Consider the following 19,757-nt stretch of genomic DNA (forward strand, 5'->3'; position numbering starts at 1 on the left):
TGAAGAAGTTGAGGCCATACTTGTTTGGCACTCACTTCAAGATTCAGACCGACCATAAGCCCCTCTTATGGCTTAATCAGATGAAGGGTAAAAAACCCAAACTGCTCAGGTGGTCCATTTCCCTACAGGGGATGGACTTTACAGTGGAGCACCGCCCAGGGACTGACCATGGTAATGCAGATGGTCTCTCCAGGTACTTTCACTTAGAACATGAAGACACAACTGGTCAAGGTTAGTCTAATGTCCCTGCGTTTGGGGGGGGTTGTGTAGGAGAGTAGGGTCTGCTATCCTATGGTCACCCCAAATTTTTGCTTTTTGCTTCACTGGTTTATGACTTAATGTGGCTGTGGGCCTGCTAATCAGACCCACAGCCTGCTGTTCTCTCTCTAAATTGTTACCCATATACTTTAGGTGCATAACGACATTGGAACTGGTTCACCTTATTGGCCCCTGTAACAGTGTACCCAGGTACCCAGGGCATAGGTGCTTCCAAGGCCTACCAGGGGCGGCAGCATGTATTATGCCACCCCTGGCCTGGCCTCCATATTTGACACAACTGGCTGTGAACTCAGCTGGGGTAAGTCGGTGTAACCACCCCTTACTTAGGTGTAGTATGCCTATACCTAACCTAAAATGGACACATATGTTCCTATCAGTCACTCCTATGGAAGGCCTCATCAATCCTGGAGGCAGAGTGCTTGGAAATATGTGAGATGGTGCTCTGGCATGAGCTGAGCCTGTCTGCAGCTTTCGGAACCATGTCCTTTAGCTGTTTCATGATATTGCCATACCATATACTCTTAAGTGCATTATGAACCTCGCGGTTAAATGCTATCTTGGGTTTGGCTTTATCAAAACATGTCGAGTAAGGTGTCATACGAATTGGAATACTACCCCCACGCCAGTTCTGGCGACGGGGGTAGCATTCCACCCTTCTAGAGGGACACGACATGTACCTAGCCTGAACCCCGGTTAAAGTTAAACAGAGCCTTAGCATCACAAAATGGATGCTGCCACCACAGACACAAGTCTGACCTCCTGCTGCTGGGAGTCCTTCCAGCGAGGGCAGCTTGGACAAAGGGTTTCCTGCCTGGGGAGGTGCTAGCACCACTCCAGACAGGATTTTGTGTATTGGGTAGGACAGGGCTGAATAGAATCAGACATGCCTGGGGCACACAAGGTGTCCCTGTGCATAGGCCAGTTCAAACCGGTGCTGGGGCTTTCCAGCCCCAGTCCTGGCGCGAAACTGGACAAAGGAAAGGGGGTGTAACCACCCCCCTTCCTGGTTCCACCCAGAGGAGGGACCTAGTAGGTGATCCGGCCCCCTAGATTCGAATAAGAGTGGGAGCTGTGTCCTGAGACTTCAGATCATCCTGAATCAACTTGAAATACAGAAGAAGACTGGACTTCGACATTCTGCTGCACAGAAGACGGAAGAGAATCTCCCTTGTGGCCAAGGAGTGACCACCCTGTGAATACAGGCACCAACCAGCAATTCAACGTCTGCTTTGCCGCCGCCTCCCGCCGGAGCCCGAGCCCAGAGCCTGACAAGACCCAGACTCCCAGACTTCTCACAGCCCGATCCACAGTCCCTGCAAAGAAGGGACCCGTGGAGGCACCGAGAGACTTGGGACCGGACCTCTTGGAAGACCCCCGAAACGCTGACTGCGCAGCATCAGAGGCACCCTCGACGCTGTGCTTTGGGGTTTGAGAAGCCCCAACCTCGAGCAGCCCTTGCACCGAAGATCAGCGCCCCAGCATCTCCACGATCTGCGTGGGGCCCTTTTGCACTGTGCCACTCGACGCGCCATGCCGTCCACTTGCCACGTGGCTAGCGGCCATCTTGGCGACGAAACCTTCAACTTACACTGCGGGTCTGGTTGCTCCAGACTTGCCCTCGCTCCTGTAAAACGGAGCACCTGCTCTGACCTTGCTGGTCCGAGTAACAAGCCTTTTTCGATTCCTGCGTGGCTTGCACTAGCCAAGGCGTGATGGCTCCAATCAAGTTGCCGACACCGCCAACAGCGAGAAGCCTGCGTGGGACAGCTCGTGACCGACTCCTGGACGTCCTCGACCCCTCGTGTCCATGTGGCTGCAGAGAGAAGCTACACGACATCACCTGTTTGCACCCGACATCGCCGGGTTCCACTCTGGTTCCACGGTAGTCACTGGCTAGTGACTTTGAACATTGTCCCCTCTGCTTTCAGGTCGTCACCTCTTCAGATCCACCCTTGGATCCACCGGAACTCTTCACATCGAGCCGCCTGCAGCATCTTCAGCTCCAAGCACCATCGACCTGCGTGACGAAACCCGACACTACTTCGACCCTATGCATTCGCTTCCTGTGGGTGAGGTAACTCAGCTCCGCCGGTGTTCCCACACTGGTACACACCTCTAGTGTCTGTGTCTAAAGTTTCATCCTTCTAGGTCACTCGGAAGGTTCCTTTTTAACTAACTTTGTAACTTTTACGCACCATTGACATTGCATTGGTAAAGCGTGCACTTTCCGCACTGCACCCGAGTCCCGCGGGCCTTTCCCGACTTCTTCACTGCTAGTCCCGAACAGCTCCAGCGATTCCCCAGGCCCTAGGCCTCTTCACTTTCCCCATAGTGGTTCTTATACCACTATTTTAGTATATGGTTTAGGTGGCCCCTAGGGCTCATCCATAATTGTGCAACTTTTGTGTATTTAAACTGTGTTTTGTTTTAACGCATTTGCTTCTGTGCTCATAAAGAGTATCAGGGATATTTGTAGAAATAAATCTATATATATTTTCAATATATATCTGTGTGGTGTCCTTTCATTTGGTATTCAAGGGATTGTGTATGGTAAAACAGCTTGCTTCACATGCCTTTACAGAGTTTAGCCTAAGACTGCTTAGTCCATGCTACCCCTAGGATAGCTTGTCTATAAGGTTGACTTTACAACCTGCACCATAAGGGTTGCTTGGCATGGTACAAGGTGATCACTAGAACTAGTGAGCATCATATACCAGGCCAACTTCTCACAATGACTACTCTGGAGATTGAAATAAATTAAGAGAGCTTGGGCTATCTTTTACAAACAACAGTACCACGCTCCCTGGGGGACAGGACAGGTATTTCTGCTGCTCTGGCATTTTCCCAGAGGGCTGCAGGCCATGGGGCTGTTTACAGAGCAGGAAGGGTTGCCAGGACTAAAACATGTCCCCTCTGGCTCATTCTAGTAGCAGCCACTTGCAGTGGCGGCTGGTTTGAATAATGTTGCCAGTGCTGATTTTGGCTTCCAGTCTAGCCCTGGCATAGTGAGTAAGGCTAGGCAAAATTTAAATTACTGTGTGTAATTTTGGGAATTTCACGTTATGTATGTTATGCAAAATTGCCAAAATTACGCCTTTAAGCAACTTTGCATAATTAGACATCATTCGTGGTAAAGAAAAATCCACAAACTGATGGGTGTTGGACCCAAGTTGAAAGGCCTCACTCCAGGGAATTTGTGTTGTACTTGCGTCACACTCACCACAGCAACTCAGCGTACCTTCACTCAAAAATGAAACCACACCGTCTTTTAGAAAAGTAGAAAAGCTTTATGTTTTCCTTTAGTTTGATTTTCAGTTACTTCATCGTGTGATAAATTGGCATTTTATACATTGTGAATAAATTACATTCTTTTGTTAATTCATAAAGAGAAAAATAACAGCATAAGATCTAATTAAATTGGCTGATCATAAATAATCACAACAGACATAAGCAGTTAGGCGTAAGGATTACATTACTGTAAAGGACACATTTGCATTACACATGAGAGAAGTAAAGGATCCAGAAGCAGCCCTACAGTTATTCCACTTTTGACTGCCCAGAATGACAAAGGTAGGTCAAAAACGATAAATTATTTAAGCATTGGAACCATATAGCTTATATCTCAGGAAGACAGGCCAATACTTTAAAGTAGTACAAAAGGGGGTGGTGATGGACGGAGCATCAGAACCAATCAAACACTCACACCCAGTCAAAAGATCCATCACCGTTCTTTAGCCCACGCTGCCACCCCAGTTCAGACATGGCTATATGCAAATCAGTCTGACCCTGTGCCTCATGGGAATAGTCCAGCCCGACCTGCAAGCCATGCCTTCCCTGGACCGGAAACAAGCTTCCGAGGACCGGTTTCTGGCATTCCAGCCGTCTTCAGCCCGGCTTGCTTGAATCCAGTGGCAAAGTGAGCAAGGGACTCACGTCTGAGCATACCCTGCCACACTTATGGCGGCCAAAAGCAGTACAAAAGGGGTTGGTGATGTACGGAGCATCAGAACCAATCAAACACTCACACCCAGTCAAAAGATCTGGGTTTGATCCATCACCGTTCTTTAGCCCACTCTGCCACCCCAGTTCAGACATGGCTATATGCAAATCAGTCTGACCCTGTGCCTCATGGGAACAGTCCAGCCCGAACTGCCAAGCCATGTCTTCCCTGGACCGGATACAAGCTTCCGAGGACCGGTTTCTGGCATTCCAGCCGTCTTCAGTCCGGCTTGCTTGAATACAGTGGCAAATTGAGCAAGGGACTCACGTCTGAGCATACCCTGCCACACTTATGGCGGCCAGACGTGAGTCCCTTGCTCACTTTGCCACTGGATTCAAGCAAGCCGGGCTGAAGGTGGCTGGAATGCCAGAAACCGGTCCTCGGAAGCTTGTTTCCGGTCCAGGGAAGACATGGCTTGGCAGTTCAGGCTGGACTGTTCCCATGAGGCACAGGGTCAGACTGATTTGCATATAGCCATGTCTGATCTGGGGTGGCAGAGTGGGCTAAAGAACGGTGATGGATCAAACCCAGATCTTTTGACTGGGTGTGAGTGTTTGATTGGCTCAGATGCTCCGTCCATCACCACCCCCTTTTGAATACTTTAAAGTAAACACGCTCTAAATGGACTGTATTCACTTTCACTTAAGGTAAATAGGACTCAATTTCCGGCATAGATGTGGGATTCCTGTTCCTTGTCAGGCATGGTTATCTACTTCCTGCTTCAAGCAACCATGCTCTCACACTATCCCTGACTTGTGACTTCGCTTAGGATTTCAGTAAATAAACAGTACCCTTGCTGTAATTTGTTTACCAGCTGATCGTGCTGTAGATCGGCTGGGTTTGTTTTTCAGGCACTTCAGTCACGATTTCCACAGGGCCAGTCAAACTGCTCGGAGAAACGGCTTGACAAAATTGACGGTGTACTGAGTCTCCTCCCTCCACCTCACAATCCCCGCTTACTTTAGTGATGGTAGAGCTGACAGATACCCCCGCAGAACACGCAGCGCACTTGACAGAGTCTCAGACTTCCGTTATCGTTTCCACGTCGTCCATAGGGCTTCGGAGGCTGATCCCGCACTGATACCCTATCGGGGGGGAAGTCGAGTCTGGACTCCCCTCTCCTACTTCCACGGCTCTCTCTCCCTCTACTTGCTAACTTGGGAAGTACTTCGATTAGGCCCGGCCTCCTCTCGGCCCGCCCCTCACCTTCTGGCACATCGCCTCTTCCTGGATCGTCGGGCGGAGCTTCGCTGTGCCTCTGTTACCAGGCAACCATCGCGGAAGCAGCTCTCATGCTTCACGCCGATGCCGGTTGCCTCACAGAACAGGCAGGCCCAGACTGCGCGCTCCCCCAACAACAGCTGGTGAACAAGTGGCGGTGAGTTCAATCAAGCGCGAGAGGCTCTACACAGACCGGGGTCAGTCTCGATGAAACTTCTGCGATGCCCCTACAATAGTAGGGTTTGAAGTACAGCCTCAAGGTAGTCCCTTCAGGGCTCTGGATGGCAGTCAGGTGGGGGAGAATTAAGGCAAGGACTTAGGCCCCTATCGTGGCAACCACTCGCACCCTCCAACTTCCGGCACAGGGGTCTTCACCCCACAGGGCTGAACTAGGGTTCCTTTCTGAGGGGGTAGACAAGAGGAAACTGGACCCGGGGTAAAGGATGAAGACAGGGCTAGGTCATCGGGTAGGGGGGACGTCAGCAAAGAAGGTTAGCAGGCCCGAAGACTGTCAAACCCTCCCTCACTGCGCCAACCTCTCCACCCAGAAGCCTTAACTCCTGACTAACCCCACTCCTCATTGTACCAAATGGCCGCCCAACATTCCATCTTATATAGCCTGGGCCCAGGGTGTCCAGAGTGGACCAGAAGGTTCTGGAACCCCTCATGTTACCCTATGGCACCAAGCTATGAGGTAAAACTTGACAGTTGGCAAGACACCATTTTGTAGATGACCTCCTAAACTTCCTCCATTTTAAAAGAGCATCTGCGCCTCATTATTAATTAGTAACAATGGGGCGCCCAGAGACCTACGGTCAACACCAAAAAAAATGTAGTGGACAAAAAGATTGAAGGTAAAAAGGGGGAAAAATAAGGAGGGACCTTCCAAAGGGCTGACAGGTCTAACACGTGTCCCCCCCAGCTGAAAGTGGGGAGAGCTACCCAACCCCTTGGGAGTTCTCGTCACTAAGGCGGAAGTACCTCGAGAAACCGTCTGCGTTGGCGTGGTCCACTCCAGGTCGATGTTCCACCCTGAAGTCCATTCCCTGTAGGGAGATGGACCACCTTAGCAACTTGGGATTCTCGCCCCTCATTTCCATCAGCCAACGAAGGGGCCGGTGGTCAGTCTGAACAAGGAAGTGCGAGCCAAACAGGTATGGCCGCAACTTCTTCAGAGCCCATACCACCGCAAAAGCTTCCCACTCAATCGCACTCCACCTCTGTTCCCGGGGAAGCAGTCTCCTAGAAAGGAAAACCACAGGTTGGTCCAGACCCTCCTCATTGAGTTGCGATAGCACTGCCCCAATGCCATGCTCCGATGCATCTGTTTGGACGATAAACTCCTAGGAGAAGTCAGGGGCCCTTAGGACAGGAGCCGCGCACATAGCTTGTTTTAGAGTGTCAAAAGCTCGTTGACACGCCTCAGTCCAGACTACCCGTCGAGGTTGTTTCTTGGATGTGAGCTCAGTCAAGGGAGCCACAATCGTGCCATATTCCTTGACAAAGCGACTGTAGTATCCTGTGAGGCCCAGAAAAGCTCGAACCTCAGTTTAGGTCTTAGGGGGTTCCCAGGCCATGATAGTCTCAATCTTAGCCTGGAGGGGCTGCACCTTACCCCGGCCCGCCAAGTGACCTAAGTACACTACCGACCCCTGTCCGACCTGGCACTTGCTGGCCTTGATCGTCAAGCCTGCTTGCTGCAGGGCCTGAAGGACTGCCTGGAGGTGACACCAGTGGTCCTCCCAGCTGCTGAAAACAGCGATGTCATCAAGATAGGCAGCAGAGAAGGCCTCCATACCGGAGAGGACCTGGTTCACCAGCCATTGAAAAGTGGCAGGGGCTTTCTTGAGCCCAAAGGGCATCACACAGAACTGGTAGTGGCCCTCAGGAGTGGAGAAGGCTGACCTTTCCTTTGCTCCATCTGTAAGAGAGATCTGCCAGTACCCTGATGTGAGGTCAAAGGTACTTAGATATTGGGCAGCTCCCAGCCGGTCAATGAGCTCATCCGCCCTAGGGATAGGATGGGCATCAGTCTTCGTCACAGAGTTCAGTCCCCTGTAATCCACACAGAGTTCTGGAGTGGTGCCCGGTGGGGCAGCTTTTGGTACCACAACCACCGGACTGGACCAGGGGCTGCTTGAAAGTTCAATCACTCCCAGCTCCAGCATTTTAGAGACTTCACTGTGTATGCTGGCCTTCACCTTACATGACAGCCGGTATGATTTAGACTTCACAGGTGGGCTTTCCCCTGTGTCCACATCATGGGTACACAGGTGGGTCCTTCCCGGGAAAAGAGAGAACAGCGAGGAATACTGCTCCAGGACCTGACGGCAGTCTCTCCGCTGTTCAGGAGTCAGGGATGGTGAGAGGATCACCCCTTCCACCGACCCATCCTTCTCTTGGGACGCAAAGAGATCAGGGAGAGGCTCACTTTCCTATTCCTCTGTCCCTTCAGTCACCATCATCAAGATGACCTCGGACCTCTCATGGTGGGGCTTGAGGCGGTTGACATGGAGCACCCGATGGGGCTGCCTGGGGGTCTTAAGATCCACTAGATAAGTGATCTTGCCCTTCTTTTCAACCACTTCAAAGGGGCCTGTCCAGCGATCCTGGAGGGCACTAAGCTCTCCAGGCTCCATGACCCACACCTTCTGTCCAGGCTCCAACTCGACAGGGTGAGCATTGTGGTCATACCACTCTTTCATGACTGCCTGGCTGGCTTCCAGGTTGTCAGAAGCTTGCTTCCACAACTTAGCCATTTGGCTACGGAAAGCCAGCATGTAGCTCACCACATCCTGGGGAAGCCTCCTGGGAATCTTTTCCCATCCATTCTTCACCAGGCTGAGAGGTCCTCTGACAGGGTGCCCATACAGAAGTTCAAAGGGGCTGAAGCCCACTCCTTTCTGTGGCACTTCCCTGTATGAGAACAACAAACAGGGTAGGAGGATGTCCCATTTCCTCCGCAGGCTCTCAGGCAGACTCCTGATCATGCCCTTCAAGGTTTTGTTAAACCGTTCCACCAGACCATTGGTCTGGTGGTGATAAGGGGTGGAGAACCTGTAAGTAACTCCACATTCCTTCCACATAGCCCGCATGTATGCTGACATGTAGTTGGCTCCTCGGTCAGATACAACTTCCTTGGGGAAACCCACTCGTGTAAAAATCCCCATCAGGGCCCGAGCCACCGCGGGTGCATTAACGGTCCTCAAAGGAATAGCCTCTGGGTACCGGGTGGCATGATCCACCAGAACCAGGATAAACCTGTGACCCGCTGAAGTAGGGGGATCCAATGGCCCAACAATGTCGATGCCCACCCTTTCAAAGGGGGTCCTAACCACGGGTAGTGGTTTCAGGGGAGCCTTCAGCTTAACCTCTGTTTTCCCACTGGCTTGACAGGACACACACGTCCTACAAAAAGTGTCGGACGCAACCCTCATCTGAGGCCAATAGAAATGGGGGACAAGCCGGGCAAAGGTCTTGTCCTGTCCCAGGTGTCCTGCCAAAGGAATCTCGTGAGCCAACTCCAAGAGAAAGGCTTGGTAACGTTGGGGAACTACTAAGGCCTGTGACGAACCGTGCACCGGATCCTTGGGTTCGCTGTAGAGGAGGCCATCCTCCCAGTAGATGTGAAAGATCCCTGCAATGTTTCCTGCTGCCTGGGCTTCAGCCTGTTGCCTCAGACCCTCAAGGGTAGGGCACTCCTTCTGCCCCTAACAAAACTCTTCCCTGGTAGGTCCTCCCTCCACATACCACTCTGCAGGGATAGGTAAGTCCTCCAGGGAGACAACATCCCCCTCCGTGGACTCCGGGACTACCACCTCAGGTGCCCAATCCATCTCACGGGGTATGGACGCCGAGGCAGGTTCTTCCCCTTTTTGGCAGCTGGCTGTGCCTTTGTTCCAGGCTCCAGCACCTGCGAACTCCCCCTCCTGGCAGTCGCGGACCGTGTGCTTGCACAGGTACAATCAGGTGTACCCAGCATCTCTGAATGGGTCCGGAATTCCACCTCTTTCCAAGCATTGTGCTCCAGGTCATTTCCCAACAGACAATCGACTGTAACAGCAGGGCTCACCGCAACTCGTAGAAGACCCGCGACCCCTCCCCACTCTAAGGGAACTTCGGCCACAGGATAGTGACCTATTCTGCCGTCAGACATCACAGCTGGGTGGAGTATGTTTGGAATCACCTGCTCTGGGGATACCAGCTGTCTCTTTACCATGGTCATGCTGGCACCTGTGTCCCTCAGAGCCTCCCCTCTCTGGCCGTTGATGGTGACCCACTGCCGATACTTGGTGGTATTTGGGGGCACCTGGATCTTAGGAACCATCTCGCTGTCTCCCAGGGACACTCAGGTTATCCCTGCCCACTCACCTCCCTTGTCTAAGGGCAATTCCTCCCCGAGCACTACACTTGCCACACCAGGGGTTTTTCCTCCGGTGGGAGGGTGTGGTCTCTTGGGGTACTTGGTATCCCCTTATAGTGCCCAATCTCGCCACACTCGTAACATCGGACAACCCTAGGCTGCTGACTACGGTCAAGATAAGGGGGGTTTTGTTGGGTAACCTTGGGAGTGAATCCTGACCTCTTCCCTTGTGAGCTATTTTGGGGGCCTTTCGAGAACTACTTTTTTTCTCCCCCCTCTTTCTTCTGGGGAGCGCCCTGACCAGTTCTTTAGGAATCCCCTCCAGTTCCCTTTGAGAACACCCGGGTACTAGCCCAGATGTCCGCCTCCTCTGCAAGCTTCCTAGGGCTAGTCAGCTTGCAGTCTACCAGGTGTTGACGCAGCTCCGGAAAACATGTCTCGAGGAGATGCTCCTTCAGGAACCGATTGTACAACCCCTCGTAATCCGTAACCTCACTGCCTTGCACCCAGCCCTCTAATGCCTTCTTAGCGTAGTCCAGAAAATCCCCCCCGTTTTGTGTAGTTAGTTTGTGGCTGTTCCGAAATTTTTGCCGATATTTTTCAGGGGTCAGCCCAAACTTCCTGATCAAGGCAACCTTCATGGTGGGGTAATTGGTCTGTTTCTCCTGCTCCAGAGCTAAAAGAGCACCCCTCCCCACTGGAGGCATGTACTTATACAGGCCACCCCCCAATGACTTTCTGAAATCCCATGGGCTCTTAGCGAGACCTCATAGGCAGCTAACCATTTAGCAATGTCATCTCCTACACTAAAACTGGCGACTACATCTTTAGGCAGGTAGGGTCTGGGCTCCCTGGTAACTTCCTTCGGTATGCTGCCACCAATAGGATTACTAGGGGGCCCTAACTGTAGAGCTTTGAGGTCTAACTCCCTTAAGTTAAGCTCATGAGCGAGCCTCTTTTCCTCCCTCTCCTGTTCTAACTGGGCTAACTCCAATCTGAGCTGCCTCTCCTCCCTCCTATCAGCTAACTCTGCTGAAGACATGCTTCCCCCTGAAACACTACTACTCGCCCTAGAAGGCATTCTGAGTCCTACGACCACATTACTGCTTCCAGGGGGGAACAATGGTTCTGCCTCCTCGGTGGTATCAGGTTCCAATCCCTCCTCCTCTCGTTTTCCATCAGGATGGGCCGTTACCCATGGTCTTAAGCTGGTCTGGAGCTCTGCCCTTTTTGCACCTCGCTTAAAGAACACCCCCCTTTCTTGGCAAAAGTCCCTCAGCTGTGTTACTGTATAATTCTCCAAGTTAACCAGCTTGAACTCCATCCTGCCAGGTAGGACCTCAACAATATGAAACGGGATTCTGTTAAAAATCGACCTTCTTTGCAGGTTACACCAACCTCCAGACAGGGATAATTTGGGAAAACCAAAAGTATCCAATTAGGGAGACCAATTAGGAGAAAACTCCCATCAGGAAAGGGAATCAAAAATACAGGTGTAGGGTGCGTGGTGCACACTGGGTCGCTGTCAAGTGAACGCAAGCACAAGCCCTAATCCCACCACTGAATACCAATATGTTGGACCCGGGATCACCGGTCCACCTAGGGTAGCCTGGCACCAAGTGGAAAGGCCTCACTCCAGGGCATTTGTGTTGTACTTGCGTCACACTCACAACAGCAACTCAGCGTACCTCCACTCAAAAATGACACCACACCGTCTTTTAGAAAAGTAGAAAAGCTTTATCTTTTCCTTTAGTTTGACTTAAGGTAAATAGGACTCAATTTCCGGCATAGATGTGGGGTTCCTGTTCCTTGTCAGGCATGGTTATCTACTTCCTGCATCAAGCAACTATGCTCTCAGACTATCCCTGACTTGTGGCTTCGCTTAGGATTGCAGTAAATAAACAGTACCCTTGCTGTAATTTGTTTACCAGCTGATCGTGCTGTAGATCGGCTGGGTATGTTTTTCTGGCACTTCAGTCACGAGTTCCACAGGGCCAGTCAAACTGCTCTGAGAAACGGCTTGACAAAAGTAACAGTGTACTGAGTCTCCTCCCTCCACCTCACAATCCCCGCTTACTTTAGTGATGGTAGAGCAGACAGATACCCCCGCAGAACACGCAGCACACTTGACAGAGTCTCAGACTTCCGTTATCGTTAACACGCCGTCCATAGGGCTTCGAAGGCTGATCCCGCACTGATACCCTATCGGGGGGGGGGAGTCGAGACTGGACTCCCCTCTCCTACTTCCACGGCTCTCTCTCCCTCTACTTGCTAACTCGGGAAGAATTCCTCTCGGCCCGCCCCTCACCTTCTGGCGCCTCGCCTCTTCCTGGATCGTCGGGCGGAGCTTCGCTGGGCCTCTGTTACCAGGCAACCATCGCGAAAGCAGCTCTCACGCTTCACGCCGATGCCGGTTGCCTCACAGAACAGGCAGGCCCAGACTGCGAGCTCCCCCAACAACAGCTGGTGAACAAGTGGCGGTGAGTTCAATCAAGCGCGAGAGGCGCTACACAGCCCGGGGTCAGTCTCGATGAAACTTCTATGATGCCCCTACAATAGTAGGCTTTGAAGTACAGTCTCAAGGTAGTCACTTCAGGGCTCTGGATGGCAGTCAGGTGGGGGAGAATTAAGGCAAGGACTTAGGCCCCTATCGTGGCAACCACTCGCACCCTCCAACTCCTGGCACAGGGCTCTTCACCCCACAAGGCTGAACTAGGGTTCCTTTCTGAGGGGGTACACAAGAGGAAACTGGACCCGGGGTAAAGGATGAAGATAGGGCTAGGTCATCAGGTAGGGGGGACGTCAGCAAAGAAGGTTAGCAGGCCCGAAGACTGTCAAACCCTCCCTCACTGCGCCAACCTCTCCACCCAGAAGCCTTAACTCCTGACTAAACCCACTTCTCACTGTACCAAATGGCCTCCCAACATTCCATCTTATATAGCCTGGGCCCAGGGTGTCCAGAGTGGACAAGAAGGTTCTGGAACCCCTCATGTTACCCTATGGCACCAAGCTATGAGGTAAAACTTGACAGTTGGCAAGCCACCATTTTGTAGGTGACCTCCTACACTTCCTCCATTTTAAAGGAGCATCTGCGCCTCATTATTAATTAGTAACAATGGGGCGCCCAGAGACCTAAGGTCAACACCAAAAAAAATGTAGTGGACAAAATGATTGAAGGTAAAAAGGGGGGGGAAATAAGGAGGGACCACCCAAGGGGACAAAAGAATTCAAACAACTCTTGTTTGTGGCACATTAGTTTAAATGCAGACTTACGCCACAAATTTGACAAAGGGATGCATTTCATGCTAAAATATAGCGCAAAATGATGTATTCACAATTTGCATAATTACGTCTAATTTAGTGTAATTCTGCCATCATTTTGCTTAAAAATTCAAAAGCAAATTATGCAAATTTCACATACCCCCAAGGAGAAAAGACAATACTAAGCACTATAACTCTGCTCAAAACCGGGTGAAAAAAACCCTGACATACACTTCGAAGACAAACACTGGACCCCAAAATGATTTCCTTTATTTTCTAGCCCACCACTAACCAAAGAAACAGGTAACAAGTTTATCGCAATTAAACACCAAAGAGAGAACACACAATGTATATTTCCAGCTATCAAGAGCAGGTTTTATTAGCGACAGCTGAATTCCCTCTATGTCTGAAGACAAGGTCTCTCCGCCAGCAGTAGCGTCAAACTCCAGGATTACATTGGTAGCCTGATATTACCTTTTTAATAATCCACAGCAGGAATGGAAAAACAGGAGTCTAGGAAAAAAGAAACTTCTACTGACCATGCCAAACAACAAGGTGAGAAGCAAAATATGGGCTGCAGGAATACAAGGAAAATGGGGATTCCAGGCGAGTTCAGAGTGCAAACTACCATGCAAAGCGAAATCGCAACACAACTCAACAAGGTGTGCCTCGACTGTTCGCAGCGTCCATAAATCTCAAACTGTGCCAGCTAGCCCTATATAATAAAATGTAAATAATCATCACCAATAGCAGGAGTTCGTCAGACTCTCACCACTAGCATATCACAGACTTTGTACAGAAGTGTGAGCTCAGATTGCACTTCTATGCTACAAGCTTCACTTTGGCACTAAAACCATCAAAGGCATCCAAAAGATACATGAAACAAAAATATTTTAAATTATGCATCGCCTCTTAAAGAAGAACAGGAACTTGAATAAACAAGCACGCGGCAGCAGGGAAGGGGGCCTGCGCGATTCCCTTGCGGGAGCGTGCAACCATATGGCACCACCATATGGCGCCGCGCGCTCCTGCAAGGAAATCACCAGACGTGCCGCGTTGCCATTGCAAGCAATGCAACGCGTGCACGTTTTTGCCCCCAAAGCTGTGCCGATGGCATTAGGTCTCTCTCCTATGCAGGGCATGTGCGCTGCGTAGGCGAGACCTAACAAAAGGAGCCGGGGAAGGCTTGCTTAGTCCACAGGAGCCTCCGACAGGTTAAAAACAAAACCTGCGAGAGCAAAGAAGCAATTGATGGCAAAGAGTTCTGTGTTGGCCAAGAACATGTGCTGCACCTGGGCTGAGGTTAGTATTCTGTTTTTGACAAACCAGTTTCCAATAGAAACACATTCTATCTTTATACAGAATAATCATAGTGAAAGATGGCATGCGCACCAAATGACATTTGCGTACAAGTGATTGTGTAGCGGTCAGGAAGGAGGTATGGGCTGGACAACTCTAAGAACTGTGATAAGAAGACATTTAATTGTAGCATCTTCTAGACTAGAGTGACTGGGTTATTTAGGTACTGAGAGCTAGACAGAGGCCCCGAGCTCTAGCTGTTGAAGGTCAGCAGTAGTCTTGCTGGTGTTTTGACACTTAACATCTTCATCTTGCCCTTTTTGAAGGATCGCTTTCCTTGGAAAGGCATAAGAATCACCCAGAAAAGACCAGAGTGGAGAACCCAAGAGGAAATAAAGCAGTTGCGTCGGATCCTCCTTTCGCTGCCGAGCTACCTTGGGTACAGCATCAACCTGCAGCTCATGCTGGCCAAAGTGATCCGCTTTGAAAGGTATGTTTCAGCACACCCTTAGGTCACGCACATAGCTTTCAAATACTAGCATGCTTTTCCTTATTGTGCTGTGAGGTATTTTAATATGAAAATACATGTTTAGAGTTCCATCCACAGTAGTGAATATTCATTTGCTATGATTGCCTCTTCACTGTATGTTTATGTTATGAGCAATTTGGGGTTTCTCAGTAGTTAATATTCTTGCAAGACCATGCTAGTTTCAGAAATGTTTTCCTTAAAGGTGTGGTTGGGATTTGTAGGAGGTGATAGTACAACTTTGTGCTTTGAGTTTGGCCTACGTGCCAGTACTATATAACACTAGTCAAAGAGACAAGTGAGAAAGACTGAGATTGAAAACAATGCTTTATGTAGCTTTCTCAATATGGAACCCCTGTAATGTATAATGTATAGCGGACACGCTGGAGACGCTAGGCACTACAGCAGCGCTCTGCTTTATGTTTTAAACCCGCTTCTTATTTGGGAATTGTTCTCTGTTTTTAAAACTTTATCAGTTTCTTTGTCTAAAAGCCTACCTGTACTTCATCTTCGCTTCCACCAGGTCGCCGCCCCGTTCCACCACGGCTTGTGCCGATTCTGTGGAGGGCGTACCTGACCTTTGGCACGGCCCCCGAGGGCGTAACTCTACCGCCAGAGGCGGGACCGGTGCCTTTTTAGGCTGAGACAACATCTCCCGCGCAGCGGACACGCTGGAGATGCTAGGCACTACAGCAGCGCTCTGCTTTATGTTTTAAACCCGTTTCTTATTTGGGAATTGTTCTCTGTTTTTAAAACTTTTATCAGTGTCTTTGTCTAAAAGCCTACCTGTACTTCATCTTCGCTTCCATCAGGTCGCCGCCCCGTTCCACCACGGCTTGTGCCGATTGTGTGGAGGGCGTACCTGACCTTTGGCACGGCCCCCGAGGGCGTAACTCTACCGCCAGAGGCGGGACCGGTGCCTTTTTAGGCTGAGACAACATCTCCCGCGCAGCGGACACACGCGGCGGGCCGCCGGCGGGTCACCGAAGGCTCGCCAAAGGCGAGCCCGTCTGTGCCCGTCCGCGCTGGTCCGTCGCCTGTTGCCTAGACCCCTGGACGCCTGATTAGCGATGGCGGTTTACGCTAGGGATGAGCTGCTTGCTCTTAGACTCCAGACTGACTGCTTGGCGCACGCATGTCATCCTGGTTCCCCCATCATACACTGCAACTATTGCGGCTTTAAGGCCTCTGAGGCTTGCTCTCCGCTATCCTCTTCAGCCTCAGTGCCCATCAGCTCTACTAATCTAAACTCTTCTAAATTACACATATTGAGCCTCAATTGCAGGTCCCTGGTAAAGCACTATGAGGACATCCATGAGCTCCATTAGATGTTAGCCCTGATGTTCTGTTTCTGACAGAAACCTGGCTATCTGAGGACTCCGCGGCCACCTTAGCTCCGGCTCTTACCCCAGGCTACCTTATATGTGCTCAAAATAGACCCATTGGTAGAGGTGGTGGTATAGGGGTGATCTATAAGTCCAAATACACTTGCACCCTCAAGGCCACTAGCATAGTTAGCAGTGAATGCGCGCTATTTAAGTTAAAGGTCTCTGACTCCTTCACTCTCACAGGGCTCCTGGTATACCACCCCCCAGGGCCGGCGAGTGCATTTCAAGAGTCGCTAGTATCAACTATTTCGCTACTAGTGCTTCAATCAGCTAACTTTAGTGTTTTCGGTGATCTCAACCTCCATCTCGAGAGACAGGACTCCCCCACTATATCGAAGTTTCTTGGTGACCTGGAAGCATGCCAGCATCACCAGCTGATTGTGGGACCCTCATATCAGGCAGGCCACCTCTTAGACCCAGTCTTTACTAACATAGAGGAAGTTACAGCTGAATCCCCCAGTCCTCTTAGCTGGACTAACCATTTTTTTGTCTCGGTCTCAGTTAAGATTCCAGCCAGTGGCAGGGAGATTCTTCCTCCCTCCTTATGGAGACGCCCATGGAACAGTCTGGATAAAGCCCAGTTTGAAGCCAGGCTCAACCACTCCCGTCCTGTCTGGCCGGGCAACATGGAAGAAGCAGACTCTGCATACAGAGAGTGGCTAAATAAATCTTTAGACTATTGTATCCCCATGAAACGCTCGAGACCTAGACGAGATCAGTCCCATCCCTGGTACTTGGAGAATCTCGCTGAAACTAAAAAACACTGTAAGTTGCTAGAGCGTATCTGGAGACGATCTTATGACCCTCTGGCCAAAACTAAGTTTAGAATGGCCACTAAAGCTTATCACAAGCTTATAAAGAAAACTAAAGCCGCCTACTATACAGACCTGATTACCTCAAGCACAAATCGCTCTAAAACGATCTTTTCCCTGGTGAAAGATATGACTAAAGCCCCGGTAGGCACAGGCAACCTGATAGTGTCAGACGCACAGTGTGAAGAACTGTCTTGTTTCTTTATTAATAAAGTCAAAGGGATATATGATCTATTACAACTGGATAATCCATCAGGGCCCCCTAATCCTGCTAGAGACAACCTTGACCCCCCCCCTACTCCCTCCTGACCCTCCCATCTATAGAACAGCCAGAGATGGAACATCTAGCCCTAAGAGTAAAGTCAGGCTCCCCGGACGATCCCATCAAACCGGAACATTTCAGATCACTTCATGACTCTGTCCTGCATGAAGGGCGCGAGCTGATTAATCGTTCTTTACATCAAGCCACCGTTCCCAAATCCTGGAAACATGCCAAAGTACTACCCCTCTTGAAAAAACCAACACTGGATCCTCTAAGGCCAGACAGCTTCCGACCTATTTCGCTGCTTCCATATCTTGCGAAAGTGGCGGAAGCACATGTCAATTCTATCTTGACTGCCTACTTGGAGTCCAATGGGATTCTTGATGAGTCCCAGAATGGCTTCCGTGCTAATCACAGTACGGAGTCTTGCCTGCTAACAGTCACAGAACATCTAAGGGCCTCCCTGGACATGGACGCAACCTCTATCCTGGTTCTGCTGGACTTGAGTGCGGCCTTTGACACGGTCTCCCACAAGATACTACTTGAGAGACTGTGGGAGATCGGAGTCAGGGAAACGGCCCTGGACTGGTTTGCGTCATTTCTATCTGACCGCTCCTTCCAGGTGCACGCCCTGCCGTACTCATCCAGCAAGCGCCCTCTTGAATGTGGGGTACCTCAGGGGTCTGCGCTCAGTCCTACATTGTTTAATGCATACGTCCACCCCCTGGCCTTGATGGCCCGGTAACGTAAGATCCAGCTAACATCTTATGCGGACGATACACAACTTATTTTCAACTTCTCCAATAACAATGTGGAGGACCAAATTAAATTCCAAGAAGACATTCTGGCGATTTCAAGGTGGCTATCTAACAACTGTCTTAAGTTGAACGCCTCTAAAACAGAGGTTCTCCAGATAGGCAATGGCACGCAGAGTTGGGACGAGCATTGGTGGCCTCCTGCGCTGGGACTAGCTCCTATACCCAAGGAGTCAGTAAAAAATCTAGGGGTGTTGCTTGACAATTCACTCAACCTGGAGTCCCATGCCAAAAAAGTGGCAGGTACTTGTTATGGGCGTCTTCGCTCCCTTAAACCCATCTTGGGTTTTTTTGAGCCCTCTACCCGCCAGATTATAGTCCAGGCATTAGTTCTATCCCACCTGGATTATTGCAATGCCCTCATGCTAGGCTCCAATATGACTGCAAAAAACAGGTTGCAAAGAGCACAGAACGCCGCTGCCCGCGTTCTTTTCGCCCTCCCCAAAACCTGCCATACGTCCCCCTTTCTCCGACGACTACATTGGCTTCCAATACAACAACGCATCCAATTCAAGACCCTTTGCCTCACTCACAAAATCCTGTATAATGCTGGCCCCCAAACTCTGCAGGGACTTTGTTCTTTCTATACCCCCACGCGCGCACTCTGCTCAGCGGACCTCTCTCTAGCTTGTACTATCAGGATTCGGAGGAGCAGAGCCGGTGGCCGCTCCTTCAGGTATTTGGCCCCTAAACTCTGGAATTCTATTCCCCCTAAAGCTCGGGTCACTTCAAATCACCTGCAATTCCGTAAACTTATAAAAACTTGGCTGTTTGCATCCATCTAGCACGTCCTCTGCCGTACTAGCTTCTGGTATGTCCGCAAGCGCTGGGACGCCCCGTTGCTGGGGTAGCCCTGCGCTATACAAAATCTCATAACATAACATACACAGTAGGGGGGGCTCCAGAGAGTTAGTGAGCAACATGGCGGCACTTACATGAGGCTCCTGTCGCCCGGGCCGTCATCTGACGTAATTCTGTACCGGCAGTGGCACTGGCTGCCAGCAATCACATAAGATACATGCCTAATACATTTAGCAACTACGGCGAGGAAGGCAGACCTGATCAGTCAGTGGAGGCAGAAGATTACTGAAAGTTCAGTGCTGGATGCTACCATACGGCAAGATGGCGGACGCCAGCGGTGATAGCTGATGGTGGCGGGTTTCAACAGTGCCTACGGGGAGCCCAAGGAGCGAGGCATACTGCTGACACTCACCGGAGGAGTTCCGCTATCTTTTATACCCCTAATGGTGAGCCGTGGACCACCGGGACTGCTGGGGAGAGACAACTACCCTGCTCTGGAGGTGAGGCCTTTGGCTCCATGGCACTGACCTGTGCGGGCCTCGGCTGCGCCATTCCGGCTGGCAGAGAGGGCATGCCGGCCAGGGGCAAGTGCCCACTGGGCACTGCTAATCGGAGGGTGACTGCTGCTCCCGTGCATGCCACTGACACCTCACTTGGCCTCCATCCGGCTACGCATCGAACTCGCGATGAGTGAGGGCGCGCTGCCGTGGTACTACTGGGCTGCTGCTGG

General features: G+C 50.8%; 1 protein-coding gene across 1 annotated transcript in view; it reads left to right on the forward strand.

The window, feature by feature from the left end:
- The window catches only part of LOC144824568 (cyclic nucleotide-binding domain-containing protein 2-like), a 487,609-nt gene that overhangs the window by 106,675 nt on the left and 361,177 nt on the right, over window positions 1-19,757 (forward strand). Inside the window, exon 5 of the mRNA XM_078683625.1 lies at window positions 14,750-14,913. Coding sequence (XP_078539751.1) covers window positions 14,750-14,913 — 164 coding nt within the window. The remainder of the gene's footprint in view (window positions 1-14,749; window positions 14,914-19,757) is intronic.

The sequence above is a fragment of the Lissotriton helveticus genome, chromosome 3_1 (assembly GCF_964261635.1).
Source record: "Lissotriton helveticus chromosome 3_1, aLisHel1.1, whole genome shotgun sequence".
NCBI classification, from domain to species: Eukaryota; Metazoa; Chordata; class Amphibia; order Caudata; family Salamandridae; genus Lissotriton; species Lissotriton helveticus.